Below are 18,326 nucleotides of genomic sequence, written 5' to 3'. Positions count from 1 at the left end.
TGGTGACCTTAGCTTCATGGCAGGAATCTTACCAGGTTCCTTCTGAGGACTCAGGTCGATGACTGCAAACTGCTCCCATTAGACTCAAATCAAGAGTGAGGGAAGGAGATAAGGTCCTTGGGAAGGATAGTATAATCACAGGCATATCATTGTCCGACCACCCAGGATTTACGCAGTGGAAGCCTAGGAAATGGAGAGCTACCAGCTATAAAGAGGAGATACCAGGGAAGTTTCTTATTTAATCACCCATTCTGCAGAAATTTGTAATACGGTCGAGATAGACAAAATCTCTCTGCTTCTGGCCACAGTTCTGAAGATCAGTCCTGCTTCCAGAGAGTCCAGTAATTAAACAGGTGAGAGAATGAATGTGGTTTACCGAAAAGGTGTACATCTGCTGTTGCTCCCTGTCAACAGGTTGAAGCAAGGTGAGGTAGCGAGTTATTCCAGTCTGTGTCACAGAGAAAACGTTGGTGTAATCATTCAGGTAAAGATGGAGCTCCGGGTCTTTTGTCTTTGAAGATACAAGAATACCACTGATTAACATTGATGCTTGGGAGCAAAAACATTTGCTTTTATCCAATATTCACTTGGAAACAGTTTCAGAATTTACCAAATTGAAATTTAAATGAGTTCTCAATGCAAATATGATGAGCCATATTAAATTTGAAAACACTGTGACAATTTGATACAGAGTCTGCAGGACTGTATTTTTAAAGAACATTTAACTGTCATGCATTCTTTTATTTTTTAAATTCCTTCTTACTTTCACTTTAAACCTGAAGGAGAAACAGTCAGATTAAACAGTCCTTTAGTTGAATAAGCAGCCTCCAACATACAAAGATTTTCCATACTAAAAATAATTTTGTTGTATTCCAATGAACATCATAAAGTTGATATATTTCTTAGTTTGATTCTCCAGTTTAACTTGAATGTTGCTTCTAAATGTAGAAAACACAATTGTTTATTATTATGGTAGTGGTAAAATACTATGTGTCAAGTGCTATTCTAAATGCTGGGGTGGATACAAGATAAACAGGTTAGACACAGTCTGTCCCATATGGACTCACAGCATAAGTAGAAGGAAGTATTAATTGATTCCCATGTTTTACAGAAGACAGAACTGAAGCACAGAGAAGTGGCATGCCTGAGCATAAAGCAGACCAGTAGCAGAGCTACAATTGTATTTCCAGGCCAATTGTTTCCCTCACTGCTTTATTATGAAAATAATAAACCAATTAAAGAATCATGGTCAAATGAATAATTGTTAGATATTTAAAAGTGGATATCTGATTTGGTGGCAATAGATGGACATGTTCAAATTTATAATTCCATATCAACAAGATGAAAGGGTAACTGGTTACTATTCCTTTCACTTATAAATATTTTTTATCACTACTGAAATATGAATTAATTTTGCTAAATATGTGGCCTAATGGGAAGAGCATAGTTCTGGGAGTCAGAGGACCTGGGGTTTAATCCCAGCTCTGCTGCGGATCTGCTCGGTGATCTTGGGCAAATCACTCAACATCTATAGCTTAGTTCCCTCACCTGCAAAATGGTGACTCAAAACCTGTTCTCTCTCCTATTTAGACTGAGAGCCCCATGTGGGATCTGATTATCTTTTATCTACCCCAGGGCTTAGTATCATGACTGGAACACAGTAAGTGCTTAACAAATACCTCTAAAACTATTATTATCATATGCTAAATAAGAGGAAAATTACAATTTATCATCATCTATCTTTGATCATATTGTTTACTGTGTTCTGTGAAACCTTCTAGATTAAAGGTGGCTAGTTTGACTTCAATTACTCCAATACAACTGTCATTGCCAACTGTTTTTTGCAATACATCTATTTTAGTAGATATGAAAATGATTTCTATTGGTGTATTTCTTGCATATTTTTGTCCACTGGATTATAAGCATGATCTGGGCAGCATCTTCCTTCAAAATTTATAGTCCTTCCTAAATGGCTAATTTAGCCCCTCTATTACTCAATATTCATGAGCCTCCACCCTAACACTGCTTACTCAGATGTGCATGGGTGTGATTGTTGTATTGACTGTGTAAATGCCAGTTTCCCCAAAGTGAGAAATGTCCTTTTTATAATGAAGGACAACACACTCAGCAGGTTCCAAACCCAGAATGCAATTCCTACAGTATTTATGAAGCCAGCCGATTTGCCAACACTGGAAGATTATGATCCTCTTGACTGCTCAACTCCCTTAAGATCTCTAATCCTTTTATAATACACTGACTAGTGAAGTGATAATATAACAATATAATATCAGGAAGGTTTTGCTCTTTGGAGGATAAATGGTATGGTCTGAACTTTAATCCCTGGAGTTAACACAAAATCAGGATTAGGAATAGGGCAGCATTCTTAATTGTAAATTTTTATGATTCCAAGGATTGGTTTCAAATCTATTTATTACACTTTTCCCGTTGTGCCTGTTTGACTATTGACCACCCTACTGCAGTGATGAGAAGCCTGTAAATGACTCCTTTATCCTTACTTCACAATAGCTCTAATTGCTTTTATTGTTGTCATTTTATTATGTTGTTTTGTTGTTTCAGTTTTTTCCTTATATGTCCCTTGCCTTCCCCTGCTTGTCTTGGTTACATAAACCTGTTTGGGCCAGGTATCCTGTCTAATATAGCCTCCATTATACTCTTCCCTGGCATTTAGCACAGTGCTCTGCCTAGAGTAGGTGCTAATTAAATACAGTTAAGTATAATAATAATAATGATGGTATTTGTTAAGGACTTACTATGTTCCAGGCATTGTACTAAGCACTGGGTAGACACAAGATAATCAGGTCTCACATGGGGTTCACAGTCTAAGTAGGAGGGAAAACAGATTTTTGAATCCCCACTTTGCAGATGAAGGAACTGAAGCACAGAGAAGTTAACTGACTTACCAAGGTCACACAGCAGTTAACTGATAGAGCTGGAATTAGAACCCCAGTCCTATAACTCCCAGGCCTGGGTTCTTTCTGTTCATGGAGCTCCTACTTTGGGAATATTTTGGTAATATACCAGGTATATATTAGATAACATATACACATATGTCTATATATATATAGAGAGAGAGAGAGAGAGAGTAGAAGCAAGTTTTCTTCATTTAACCCAACCACTCTACTGATTCCTGAACAATTAGATCTTTATAGTTTTGAAGTCATCTTTGGTCTGTCAAGACATGACTTTCACTTCCCCACTGCTGACACTTTATGTGTTACTATAATTTCTCCCCATCCCTGCCATTTCTTCATCCATTTGAGGATTATAGAAAAACATTCCATGTGAATGGGTACATCAAGAGAATACACTTAATTTTGGCACTAATTTCAAGAAAGCCCACTTGCAAATATGCTTGTGAAAGTCACTTTGTGATAGCTTTGTGGAAGTGAGGGAGAGCAATTTCAAAGATCAACAACACATGAAGGTTATCTAAAAGCCTCTTTTTAAATCATGCATTTAAATCTTCCTTTCCAGGCCTTTTATTGCTCTTATGCCTACATCCCTTACAAAGACATTTAGCCAATCATCTCAGTTCTGTCAATTGCTGCTTTGTCACCTTGGGCAAATCACTTGACTTCTCTGTGCCTCAGTTTCCTCAACTATAAAATAAGGATTCAATGTCTGTTCTCTCTCTATTTAGATTGTGAGCCCCATGCAGGACATGAACTATGTCTGACCTAATTGACTTGTACCTATTCCAGAATTGAGTACAGTGTTGGATACATAGTAAGAGCTCAAAAAGATCCCATAATAAAAAACAAAACAAAATAATTGGACTGAAAATGTGTGTATACATACTTTCTTCATTTGATTAATATACATATATAATCAAATACATGCACAGAAATTATACCACCTTTTTATATTACACAAGTGCACCCAAAGCACAAAAACAATTCTTTTCCTGTAAATTCAAGAGCAAGTGAAATATGTTAAGTCAAATGATTAGAACTAGCAAGAAAGGATGTCAGTAAGCCTCAACTTAATAAACATTACTATAAACTGGTTTTCTGACTGAATGAAATATAGAATTGTAGCATAATTTGAAAGTTATTTTTCACATGAAGCACCTGAAAGGTGTGGGCGGAGGATTTGGTGTCCTTGAGGATTAAAAAGTTTTAAATTTCTGTATTTTAAGGCACAGGAACCACTGAGCTAGTTCAGTTCTGTTAGGATAAGGTCATTTCTTGAAATTCAAATTTGTTGAATTTGTTAAAATGTATTTCTTTTATCTTATAGCATAAATTCCTGACAAAGAGGACAATGTATTCATACATATCTATATAGAGTAACATAGAACATAATTTACACCCCATAGCACATATAATACTATTAATAGTTCCAGACTGAATAATCCCCTTGGGAGTGAACTTTCTCTGGTAATATACAGGCAGTACAGTAGAATACTAGGGGTTATTGGCTATGGTCCAGTAAACATAGAACAATTATATCCAGAAGCTCTCTCAGACTAATATAAACCAACCCAAATGCTGAAGCTGCATTTTAAAGTATTCATTTGAAATATTTTTTATTTGAGCCTGAATCTGCATAGCACCTAATATATTATATATTACAAACATGTATTATAAAATGTATATATATATATATATATATATATATATATATATATAACAAACATGACTTCACAGCATAATTTTCTTAATTTATGTTTTAAAACCTGATTATCAAGGTGATTTTTTTAGACATACAAGAATGAGTGTGCATATATAACCATTAATAACACATATATTTATTTGTGTGTATGTACATGGACAAATATGCATGTATGCAATGAAAATTTCATCTTAGTGCTAATGTACTAAAACATTAATTTCAAAGGGAAAACCTCAAATCAAATGTTAACTAAAATGTAATTTATGGAAAACTCTTTAAAATTCAAGTTGCACCAAAACCTCTTTGCTTTCTGAAAGAAGAAAACAATAGAAGAAAAACCAACATAACCAATCAACAAATCAAGTCACAGAATTACTGCCTAATACCTACAGAAATGTCATCTGGTCCAACCTACAAGCAAACAAATAAAAACATACACCATTAATCTAATTAAACTTGTGAAATAGAATTAAAAACTGGGCAGTATTCGACCAGCTTTTATAAAATTACAACAGTTAAGCTGGAGTAGCAAGGAACTTTTCCTTTAGACTGTAAGCTCATTGTGGGCAGGGAATGCATCTACCAGCTCTGTCATATTGTTATATTGTACTCTCCCAAGTGCTTATTACACTGTTCTGCACACAATAAGCAGTTAATAAGTACAATTGATAGAACTTTCAAAAACTACTGTATTACCCACATTTGTTCAGTCACAGAACTAGCCTTAATGGCAGCAACATTGATGGAAGAAGATTGGGGGTATGTTGGAAAGCAGAAGGAAATTATTGTGGTTCTTAAATTAATTCTCTAGAAGCTGTTCTGGGCTCTCATCACCATGGAACAATGAGGACAAAGCTCAGTGAATAACTCGAAAATTGTTCCTCCTTTCTTAATAGCAGTTTCTCAGCTAATAGTCAATATTTTGCTGTCCTGTCATATGTTAATCATTCATGTATGATCTAATGAATTTTCTGCTAATGCAATGCTAATGCTACATCCCTAGGAAGAAAATCCTCTTATGGCTTTCTCCTGAACAAACATTTTTAGGTCCAAGAGTAACGTGTCACCTTCCTGAGTTTCCAGGATGACAAACTCTTGGATGTCCCTTTCTAATTATGGGATTTAAGTGCTTACTATGTGCCAAACACTATACTTAGCACTGTCGTAGAGAAAAGATAATCAGGTCGGACCTAATCTCTGTCACTTCTGGGTTCACAGTCCAAGTAGGAGGGAGAACAGGAGAAGAAACTGACCAGAGAAGTGAAGTATCTTGCCCGATAATATAGAGCCAGAAAGTGGTAGAGGTGGGATTATAATTTAGGTCTCCTGACTCCCAGGGCAGTTCTCTTTCACTAATAATAATGTTGGTATTTGTTAAGCGCTTACTATGTGCCGAGCACTGTTCTAAGCGCTGGGGTAGATACAGGGTAATCAGGTTGTCCCACGTGAGGCTCACAGTTAATCCCCATTTTACAGATGAGGTCACTGAGGCACAGAGAAGTTAAGTGACTTGCCCACAGTCACACAGCTGACAAGTGGCAGAGCCGGGATTCAAACTCATGACCTCTGACTCCCAAGCCCGGGCTCTTTCCACTGAGCCATGCTGCTTCTCTAGGCTATACTGTTTCTTTCTGTGGGCAGAGAATCTGTCTACTCACTCTGTTGCACTACACTTTCTGCATACAGTAAGCACTCAATAAAAACAATGATTGATTGCATCATTTATCCTCTGTCAATATCTCCCAAGTAGCAGAGGACTGTTTTACCTTATTGTCGAGATAATCAGCTATTCCAAATGCAACTTTCCCATCCGAGCAGACCATGACGGCTGGATAGCACCTGACTCTGCACCAATATCATGTGCCTTGGAAGCCAGCAAATGACCGTTAATTTATGGCCAACTTCATGGCATGGCTCAGTGGAAAGAGCACAGGCCTGAAAGTCAGAGGAACCCAGTTCTAATCCTGGCTCTGTCACTTGTCTGTTACACAACCGTGGGCAAGTCATTTAACTTCTCTACACCTTAACTGCCTCTTCTGTAGGGGATTAAACCCTCCTCCCTCCAGGTTAGACTGTGAGCCCACGTGGGGCGGGGACTGTGTCTGATCTGATTACTTGTAACTACTCCAGTGATTAGTATGGTGCTGCCTGGCACAAAGTAGGTACTTAGCAAGTATCATATAAAAAAAAATCTCTCCTCCAAATCAAAACCTAATTGAGCATGAGGGTTCATGGGAATTCATTACCAAAGGAAAGAATGAGGCGAGAATGAGGGAGTTGGCCCACATTATTTGAGAGGTCTTTTTAGACTGGCTCCACCAAATCTTTCTGGACAATTTCATTTTCTGAAATCCACATGGAATTTTGGTCCCACCAGTGAAGCTGTATGGAAGCTGAGTGTTGTCTCCAGTTATTGGCAGAGTCTCCAATGAAAGCTTCTGGAGTAGATTGGTAAAACTGAGTCAGAAAGAAGAGCTTCTAATAGGATTAGTTTCTGCAATATTTAGTTTTGTACTTATTACATTCTTTATGATACTTGTAAAAGTGCTCTCTATGTGCCAGACACCATGTATTAAACGTTGGGGTAGCTATCTACCACAAGAGGCTTACAGTCTTAGAAGGAGGAGGACTTAATCCCCATACTACAGATGGAAACTGGGTAACAGGCAGTCAACTGAGGTAATAGACAGTGGAAGAGCCTGACTGAGAACCCAGATTCTCTGATGCTGCTACTTCTTATTTAAATTTTATTTAATTTCCAATTTAAGTAAAATAATTAAATGTGGTAGTTCTAGTAAGTACTCTAAATAAATTAGTTGTATTAATATTTATATCACAACCTCAGTTCACTAAATTACCACTCTTTAACTAGGTCCTTAGGAGGTAAAACTTTAACACATGACATGATTATTTTAAAGTCATAAATTTGACACCAATGCTTAGCCATAAGTCAAATTTGTTTTTTAATTAAAATAATATTGTTCCTTTTAGAAGCTCATTTTCTATCAAAATGTTTTTCTTTATTTCACACTGACAATACATATTAAATATTTTCTGTGAAGCCTAATTCCTTCATGAAAAGTGAAAACATGTGCTAATAATTTACTGGCAAAACTGGGACCTTATGGGGCAAGGAATGCATCTGCTATACTGTTACATTGTAATCTCCCAAATGGCCCAGTACAGTGCTCTGCATATAGTGCTCAATAAATATGACTGGAGAGGCAGTCTACAGGTATCCCACAGCTGCCCTCTGAGGGGGACAGGAAATCATCCAAATACTCCTTGCTATCTTTCCTAAAGGGAAAGTACCTTAAGGGAAACATTTGGAGCAAAGTCAATCACAGCAGGCTTAAGGAAAAGGAGCCAGGGGCTATCTAGAAGAAGAAGCACAGCCATTATGGAGAGATACTAGGGATGAGGTGATAATGGAAATTAGCTGCTCACTTGTCTGGAAATCCTGTGGGAAGGTCCCAAAGGCCACAGTGGTTTCCATGAAGGACTGGGATTAGTTGAAGAATGGACCACAGAACAACCTCTAGCACCACTGCAGGAAGTGAGAGGTACTAGGAGAGGATAAAATGATTTCTCAGAAAAATTATCAGTTTGTAGGGAAAGATGTTTGTTACAGGATTTCCTTTAGGTTTGTTGTTGAGATAGAAATTGTCCAAAACAGTAGGCTATCCTGAAGCCAAGGGGCTACTTAGGTCCTATGTATATATTTTTCTTTAGATCTACTGCATCAATTGGCAACCTAATTCAGCTTATCTACTTTTAAGCTACTTATGATTCATCATGTCTAGAGTCTAGATGAGAATTCCCAGACATCTGAGGTACATCACTGCAAAACAGAATGGAGAGTGAGAGGTTTTCTCTAAGTCCTAGCTACCAGCCCTTTGGAAGTAGGAATGGTTAGCTGGACCCCAGAGGGTTCCCCTGACACTTGGTGGTGCCTATTTAGGAAGTCGGGGGTGGGGGGGTTGTAATAATGTTGGTATTTGTTAAGCGCTTACTATGTGCCGAGCACTGTTCTAAGCGCTGGGGTAGACATAGGGGAATCAGGTTGTTCCACGTAGGGCTCACAGTCTTAATCCCCATTTTACAGATGAGGGAACTGAGAAACAGAGAAGTTAAGTGACTTGCCCACAGTCACACAGCCGACAAGTGGCAGAGCTGGGATTCGAACTCATGAGCCCTGACTCCAAAGCCCGTGCTCTTTCCACTGAGCCACGCTGCTTCTCCTAGCCACGCTGCGTGTGTGTGTGTGTGAGTGTGTGTGTGTAGGTGTGTGGCAATGGATTGTGGCAACGTTTGGAGCTAAATGCAAACTAGTGGTTAAAACACAGGCCTGGGAGTCAGAAGGACCTGGGTTCTAATCGCAATTCTGCCACTTGTCTGCTGCATGACCTTGGAAAACTCACTTAACTTCTCAATGCTTGAGTTATCTCAACTGTAAAATGGGGGTTAAGACTGTGAGGACCATGTGGACAGGGACTGTGTCCCACCTGATCACCTTATATCTACCCCAGCACTTACAACAATGCCTGGCATATAGTAAGCGCTTTACATACCATATAAAACAAAACAAACAAATGCACATACACAAAAAAATACCTTACCTTGGAAGGAAAAATAGAAAAAAAACCCCAGCAAAAACCTAAAAGTGTCAGGACACTGTGAACATCTCTAGGTGACTCCGGAGTTAATTCAGTGAGTGAAAAAGTTGAAGGGCCCCCAAAATGCCTTAGTGGGGTAGAAAGAATAATTAGGTTGAAAGATCAACTCTCACCACCTTGAAGCTTAGGTAGTGAAATACTGTCTCCTGGGTAAATGTTCTCTGAAAATTCTGGTCAAACAAGTATGTTCTTCCATTTCACAGTGATCTACCTAGTGTGCAGCATTTTACCATGAGCTCTGACTTTCAAGCAAAGTTCAAAGCCCCTATTGCCTGGGCATTTTTTTAGGAACGCTTGTGAATTGACAGTGATTTACAGATCCAGAAAATGAATATACATCTTACCACTAAGGGTTATATTAACAACAATTGGAAATTACTTTCGAAACAATGGGTAAGTGGTCAACTGCAGGCATCATTAATTGTTATAGTATTTATGCCAGAAGAACTCTGTTCAAAAAATTCACCACTCTCTTTAAAAGGGTTCATTATTAACTATACAAAGCTTCAGGACTCTACCAGTAGTTTTTTTTCTTCTTTCAATTAAAAGATCTCTGAACAGGGAACTACACAAATCTCTACATATTTGCTTTTAGAAGATGTAAAGTTTTATGGAATTCAGAGAAATTCAAACTATTTTCCCTTTCTATATGATATGCCAATTTTATTAAAACTTAAATCAGAGTGAAATAATATGAATTTACTTTTTGATACAATTCTTATCTCTGATCAGTGTGGTGTAGTGGAAAGAGCACAGGCTTGGGAGACAGAGGTCATGGGTTCTAATCTCAGCTCTGCCACTTATCAGCTGTGTGACTCTGGGCAAATCACTTGACTTCCCTGTGCCTAAATTACCTCATCTGTAAAATGGGGATTAAGACTGTGAGCTCCACATGGGGACAACCTGATTACTTTGTATCTCCCACAGTGCTTAGAACAATGCTTGGCACATTGTAAGTGCTTAACAAATACCATTATTATTATTATTATTATTATTATCATTATTATTATTATCTCTAAACAACCATCCTCCAGTTATTTCTTCTTAAGAATACTTTGTATTATAAATGCATACCTCCTTTTGTTTTACATAACTAAAAATCAGAGCACTTAAAATGTGACAGATGGGAATTCCTCAGGTCAACTGTTCAAGCTTTGAATTATCCAGCTAATTTCACCAAAACAAATGAAAGACCAGGTGGTTGTGTTTTGGGAGCAAGATGAATTGCATTCTAAAACCCCACTGTGACATCAACAATCTGGTGCCAGTTTCACCATTGAATAGTTAAGTGCTGGGTTCATACATCTGAGAGACAAATTATCTAGCTGCCACTAGAAAAGTCACTGAAAGTCTACCAGTTTAGTTGGCTCTTGTCAAGTAAAAAAGTTTTTCACTTTGTTTGCTACATCTTCCTCCATCCACAAACCCTTACTCACCTGCCCAGTCCTCAAGAAGTTATCTGCCACCCAAATACAAACCCAGTACTTTTTTTTCCCCCCCAAAATACCCATCCTTATCTATCTACTATGCCCCTGCCTTTGTTCCTGATGTGCGAGGGACAGGACTCACAGGGTACAGGGTGACTGCTGCCCTAGACCTTTCTATCCATTTAACCATCCCAAATAGGCGAGATGAATGGGACACTGGGAAAAGGTGAGGGGGTGGGCCAATGGCTGGTCCGGTCTCTACTACACTACCCCACCTACCCCTTGAGAGACTGCTTTGACAGTGTGAGTGAGCTCTTTTTATGTGGGGTGGGATAGGCTTTTTATTATTATTACTATTATTGTTATTATTACTGTTAATAATTATAAAATTCCTTTAGTGCTTACTATGTGCTAAGCAATGTACTGAGTACTGGGGTACACATGAGATAATCAGGCCACAGTCCATGTCCTACATGGGGTTCCCACTCTAAATAGGAGACAGAACAGGTATTTAATCCCATTTTACAGAGGATGAAAATGAGGTTGATGGGAAAACAAGTATGCCAGAATGAGGAAGGTGTGAGGCATCTACCCAAGTTGAGGGGATGGAGCCACTTTTTTTTTTAATATAATTAAAAAAAAAAGTTTTGGGTGGTGAAGGGCAGGCAAGGGGATAGGAATAGGTAGAAGAACAAGGGAAGTTAAGAATAAAAATGAATCAACTGACTTCAGGAGTTCCATACTCTGTGCTTGGGCCTGCTAGAGAGCAAGCTGTCTGGCTTGATACACTGTATACTAGTTATACACATTCAAAATTACACATGGACCTTTGTGATTTTAGGATCAGTCTCAGGGAAGCAAGGTGGCCTCATGGAAAGAGCATGAGCCTGAGAGTCATAGGATTTAGGTTCTAATCCCAGTTGGCACCACCACATTTGTGACCATGGATAATCAATCGGTCATATTTATTGAGAGTTTACTGTGTGCAGAGCACTGAAGTAAGTGCTTGGGAGAGACACACTCCCTGACCACAGTGAGTTTATAGTCTAGAAGACAAATGTTTTAACTTTACGTTGCCCCAATTTCCTTATCTGTAAAATGGGGATTAAATTCCATGTGGGACAGGGTCTGCTTAATACAGTGTTTGGCACATAGTAAACAATTAATAAATGGATAATTTTTCTTCTTCTCATTACCATTTTTAGGGTGAGTTAATCAGAGGCAAGAATTATGACAAAAAGTATGGTTTCTTAACTTACAAGTTTCAGAAGTCACTGAAAGTCAGTAATTGATGGTTCTGGGGACAGGTGACTTGATTATATAGGTAGAAAAACGGATAACATTAAGCCATACCAGGACATCATAAAATATCCTGTTGGTGTCTATTTTCATCCTGTCATTTGTTAATATAATTTCATTCTGATGGTATCTGATATTTACAGCAGTGGGGAATGAAAATAGGAATTACTGGCCTGTGGGGAAAGCTCTATCCAGCAAGACTTACAGGACCTAGCAGAAGGTCAGGCTTCATGATGGAAGGGTTTGCAAAAATGAACAGTTATACAGTGCTGCTTCTATCATCATTTCACAAGTTTATAAATCAGTTTTGCCCATCCTATATCCTAAAGGGACAAAAAACATTCACACTAAACTCCAATATGAATAGAAAAAGACTAATGCAATATATATCTTACGTGAGTAATGATGGCTTTCTCTTCCAAAGAGAACAGTTATCAAATGCCTACATAAACCCTTCAAAGTATTAATCTGGAAAAAGCATCTCATTCGCTGTTATTTGATGATCTACATTATTTAAAATATTTAAAGATATATAGTCCCAATGAGTTAATAAAATACAATTACTTTTCTAAATATAAACAGTTAAAACTGTGCAAAAATTTTATGAAAGAATAAAACCTACATCTTCAACGTCTTTGTCCAGTGCTATGATTCTTAGCGGATATGTCAGGTTTTCATTGTCAGAGATGGTTGCACCCACTGGGGAAGATTCCAGGATGAAGCCTTCATAACTTGGGACTGTGAAGTAAGGCGCCTGATTGTTTTCATCCAGTACTTCAATATGCAGGTTGGCAAATGCAGGAAGTGGGTGTCCATTATCTTGTTCTGCCTACAAAAGGCAAAAACATGATTCACTCCAGGCTCTGCCTTCTATTTTCAGCATTTAGCTAAATGGTCACAATAGGCTTTTTTGACTGCCTTTCTAGCAATTAATAACCAGATATTTCAGAACCATGTTACAATCCTTAGTTCATATTTTTGAGAATATTACATTTTTTTAAAATATCAGAGTAGGCACCTACTATTAAGTAACAAAGAAAATGTAATACGTTTAAACCCACTACTATTAGAGAATTTTGAATGATTAAACTATACATCATTCCATTCCATGTCATACCATAAAACACTTGCATTATTAAATGTAACATTTCAAATTTGTATTTCACTAAGGAAATCATTGTATTTATAATCCTTTCCAATAAACATTGAGAGATAAATACCATATTCAAGCATAGCTCATGCTGAAGTTACTGTTTTAAAAAGCTAATTTCTAAACGAGGCTCTCCCATAGTTTGTCTTCTCAGGTTACTGGAAGAAAAGGTTATTCTCTTAGCCTCAAAAGAGCAGGCACTTCTGTTTTGCCCCAAGACTGGTGGTGACCTTAAGGTTTTTGGGTCACTAAGGTCCTTTAGAAACTGAGTGGACCATTATAATCGCTCAGATGCCACTTCTTTTAAAAGTAGTCCACACCACTGGCTAATGATAGTGTGGCCACTGATAGTCCTCATGTCTACTAGACAGATGCACAGAATGTCACGTGTTATGTTGGGTGTGCAGCATAACATGATGATATGAAATTGACCATTTTGTGAAATAATAATAATAATAATGGTACTTGTTAAGTGCTTACTATGTGTCAAGCTCTGTTCTAAGTGTTGCGGTAGATTCAAGTTAATCAGGTTGGTCACAGTCCCGTCCAACATGGGGCTCACACTCTTAATTCCCATTTTACAGAAGAGGTAACTGAGGCTCAGATAAGTTAAGTGATTTGCCCAAGACCACACGGCAGACATGTGGTGGAGCAAGGATTAGAACCCAGGTTCTTCAGACTCCCAGGCCCGTGCTTTATCCACTAAGCAGTGCTGAAGTTCATTTGCAGCTACCAGGACCAAGAGTGACCGTCTGAGGGAACCCCTGCTTCCCCACAACTTGGTTCAGAGTCTTTATGTTCTCGTTCTTAGTCTCTTGAATTCAGTAACCACATGCAATTACTGGAAAGGGACAGGATAACTGAAAACGTAATGAATTGCCATCGTAGCCAACAATCAATTGATTAATCAATCAATAAATACTATTTATTGAGCACTGTTTATAGAGCATTATAAGCACTTGGGAGAGTACAATAAAGTAAGTAGACATGATCCCTGTCATCAAGGAGCTTATAATCTAGCAGGGAAGAGAGGCATTAAAATAAATTACAAGTGGGAGAAGAAATTGAATATTAGATTATGTACATAAGTGCTCTGGGGCCCGGGATGGAATGAGTACCTCAGTGCTATGCTAAGGTGGAAAAGATTCAGGTGCATAGGTGAATCCATACAGGGGGAAAATAGGATGAGTAGAAGAGAAGTTGAGGATGGTTTCCTGCAGAAGACGTGATTTTAGTAGCACTTTGAAGATGGTAGTAAGGGATTCCTTCCAGATATGAAAAGGGAGTGAATTCTAGGCAGGAGGGAGGGTGAGAGCAAGGGGTGGATGGCTAGAAAGACTGAAATAAGGTGTTAGTGAGTAGTTTGAAATTAGAGGAGTGAAGTGTGCGGGGCTAGGTTGAAGAGTTAGGATATGATAATATTGCATTAATAATAATAACAATAGTTAAGGGCTTACTATGTGTCAAGCACTATACTGTGCCCTGGTAAAGATTCAAGATAACCAATCCCAGTTCAACACAGGGCTCTCAATCTATTTAGGAGAGCAAACAGGTCTGCACACAGTAAGTGCTCAATAAATGGTTGAAAGAAGGAATCTTTTGTAGACATCTTTTCATAGATATTTTCTCTGCTCCAAATGGGCTTAGAGTCTAGAAGTATCTTGCCCTCAAAAGTATCCTCAACTTCAAAATGGGGATTTAATCCCAACCCTTCTCTTTGTGGAACAGGGACTATGTCTAGCCTCATTAACTTCTATATACCCCAGTGCCTAGAACAATGTTTGACACACTTTATCGACTTAACAAATATCATCTAGATGAGTTTATTTTCTGTTTCATTTGGCCCTAAATATAAAAACAAACTTTAATAAATTGGAAAAAGAAATAGTTTTGCTATACTGATAAGTATTTTTGGTTTATTTGCTCTCATGTGCAATTAAGGAGAGTTGTCTGGCTTGCCTTCTCCAAAGGGAGTATTGCAAAGACGTATTCCCTCAACTCCCTGCAGGGTTGCCAACATGTTTCCCCCCTTGCTTTTCTTTTCATTAATTTCTTTTCTTTAATTGCACATATTAAGAGGAGCATTTCTGCTAATTTTATTGTATTGTACTCTCCCAAGTGCTTATTCCAGTGCTGTAGTAAGCATTCAATAAATAGCACTGATAGATTGAGTGATTGACTAAACTCCATTTAGGAAATGGCACTTGTAAAAGTGTTTTAGGCAAAAATTTTCACCGAATCTCTCCCCAGTTAGGCAATTGTATTTCAAATATTTTATTTCTTGTAGCAATATAAAATTAAGAATTTGTAAATTCAAATCAACCAATAGTTGTTTGTCATATTGACCTTTGGGATTTTATTAAGGATTCTATCTTTAAAACCTGTGCTAACAAACTTCTGGGGCATGTGGTTCAGTGCTCAGTACTTTAGGTTTTATTCAGGAATATATCTAAAATGCAATATAGTAAATAAGTGTTTACTAAATAAGACCTAGTTTTTTTTCTCTCTTTTAGACAACTATGTCACCTAAAACCATCTTCTATCTGTGGCAAAAATGTTAGAAAGCAAATATCGTGCAAATGTTATTTTATCACTGTCTAATCTGTGATAGCAAACTGGAAACAACTGAGAAATGTTCTATATGAAATTAAAATGGTAGAGTTCATTTAAATTATTGAAAAACAATTCTTAGTGAAATTCATAGATTTAAAGGCAAAATTTTCAAAACCACTGTGAAAATCAAGATGACTAATAAATGTTTCTTGAGGAAAACATCTAACTTTCTTCTCATTGGGTGATTTTAAAAAGTGTAAGAAAGAGCTAAGGGTTGATATATGAACTGTAACAAATTTAAAATATACTTTTTTGGCCCATCTTATTTTGGGGATATTTCAAAAGGTTAAACATGAAAGGGTATTAATAATATTAAGAATTAAAATAAAGATGAAAATCACAAATGGTATATTGTCTTGTAATCTTTTCTCCTTTTGTATATATGTTTCATAGAAGCAGGAACTTGAATCACTTTCCTATTGATTCCTAAGCAGATATGTTGTACTAAGAGAATTGTGTATTTTTTCTGCCTAATTATTGTTTACAGTAGCTATCAATTTAGTATCCCTGCCATAAGAATGAAAAGGAAATAAATAATAGGCACTAAAGTCATATCAAGAGCTAAAGCAGTTGCTATCCTTTATTTTACACTGAACAACATTCAGGGTGCTGGCAATAAAAGTGAATTTATCCCCTAAACACTGTGAAGACATGGCTTGAAGACATGGCTTGAAATGTGGCAGGAATGGGGATTATCTATTAAGATTGCTTTTAAATCATCCATACCCTGTTATGTGATTAGTTTATGGATGAGACCAGGGCCATCTTAGGGGTATTTTATGGGGCTGTGAAACCTAGGAGATCATATTCCAAATCCTATGCTCCCTGGGTCAGTGTGTGGTCAAGGTCTAGAGGACTTTAACCTCGTTGTGGGCAGGGAATGTTTCTACCTACTCTGTTGTACTGTACTCTCCCAAGCACTTAGTATAATGTTCTGTATCCAGCAAATATTTAATAAATGCTAATGATTAATTTATTGATTTTGTGCACCACTGTCCCCTATCTTGTGTTGTAAAAATGCTTCCCTTTCCATTATTGTTGGCAGCTGCACGGAGATAAAGGAGGATGGGGTGGAAGGGTGAGGCAGTCAAGTTGAAAGCCCAAGAGTACTGCCCATTTTGAGAAGCCGTTATGCAACTGTGAGCCCATTATTGGGTAGGTACTGCCTCTATCTGTTGAAATTGTACTTTCTAAGCTTAGTACAGTGCTCTGCACACAGTAAGCACTCAGTAAATATGATTGAATGAATGAATGAACACTAGTAAGATCAGAGGATCAAATAATTTCCCTGAAATGTACTTTACCCTCTCTCCTGTTCTACTCACCTACCACCATTTAACCTGCTAGGTCAGACATTAAGAAAAGTCAATAAAATATGTTGTTGGTTCAACTGAAAGGTGCTTAATAAATATGATCATCATTATTATTATTTGAGAAGACTAAAATCAATCAGTCAGTGGTATTTACTGAACTCTCACTGTGTGCAGAGAACTGTACTAAGCACTTGGAAAAGTACAATACGATAGGGTTGGTAGACACATTAATTTCCCAGAACAAGCTTACAGCCTAGAGGGTGAGACAGACATTAATACAAATAAATAAATAATCCTGTGAAGACAACGGAAGGCTCTCACTAGTCAATCTTCTCAGTTTTTCTCATTTCCAAAGACTTCAGTTATCAGGCAACTATGTATGTGCATGGCAAATTCTGTATACAGCTCTCATTTGCAGATATTCAAATTAGTACATTTGTATCAGCCTGCTCATTCAAGCCACCGAAAGCCAATTACAATGATTTTAGTATTTATTTTTAGGAACTACACTTTAGAGAGACAAGACTACGTGATTTACCATGGAAGAGTGAACCATTTTTTGGGTTCTTTATTGTGGATCTTTCATCTCCAGGGGAAAGACTCCATGGAGGGGCATAATGAGAAGCAAACTGGTGAGGAGCCAAAGGAGAAGGACTCACATCGAATTGAAGGAAATCAAATAAATTCTTCTTCCACTTTGTATGCTGTTGGAGGGCTTCACTCTACCTCTCCTTATTTCCATATGTAAGGAAGTCCGGTCAGCCCACCTACTGTTCCAACATTAGGGTAGCAGCTGACCTTAGGTCATTCTGTGAAGTTTCTAGTGGGGCTCTGCTACTGAAGAGCCTCTCCAGAAGCTCTTCACTAACATGGAGAGAGATTAAATTAATCCACTTTGCAGAAAAAGAAAATTAGGCTTTAGGAGAAAACAATGAGAAAATTAACTAGATTGCCAATCCTGCTAAAATATTAATTATCAAATACACATTAACATAACAATTGCTACAATATTAGAAAATCATTTAAAATAGACCCACTGAGTATGTTCTCCATTAAGATGAAACATTTATATTTCCACTTACTAGAGAGGAATTCATATTCAAAATTACCAAAAATGGTGAAATAAAATCATGCTGGTTTTATTCGTTTTTTTCTGCTAAGAATTGGGTTATGTTCAACTTCCTTTTATTCTAAAGATGGAAATGGAATAGCA

The 18,326-nt window shown here is 37.5% G+C and overlaps 1 protein-coding gene across 1 annotated transcript in view; it reads right to left on the bottom strand.

The window, feature by feature from the left end:
- PCDH15 (protocadherin related 15) overlaps positions 1 to 18,326 on the bottom strand; it is a 913,479-nt gene that overhangs the window by 324,250 nt on the left and 570,903 nt on the right. The window contains exons 12-13 of the mRNA XM_029061331.2: positions 12,660 to 12,866; positions 377 to 511 (exon numbers count right to left, since the gene is read on the bottom strand). Coding sequence (XP_028917164.1) covers positions 377 to 511; positions 12,660 to 12,866 — 342 coding nt within the window. The remainder of the gene's footprint in view (positions 1 to 376; positions 512 to 12,659; positions 12,867 to 18,326) is intronic.

This window comes from Ornithorhynchus anatinus, chromosome 3 (genome assembly GCF_004115215.2).
Source record: "Ornithorhynchus anatinus isolate Pmale09 chromosome 3, mOrnAna1.pri.v4, whole genome shotgun sequence".
NCBI classification, from domain to species: Eukaryota; Metazoa; Chordata; class Mammalia; order Monotremata; family Ornithorhynchidae; genus Ornithorhynchus; species Ornithorhynchus anatinus.
Note: the sequence above shows the minus strand (reverse complement) of the source record. Positions and strands in the feature narration are given on the sequence as shown.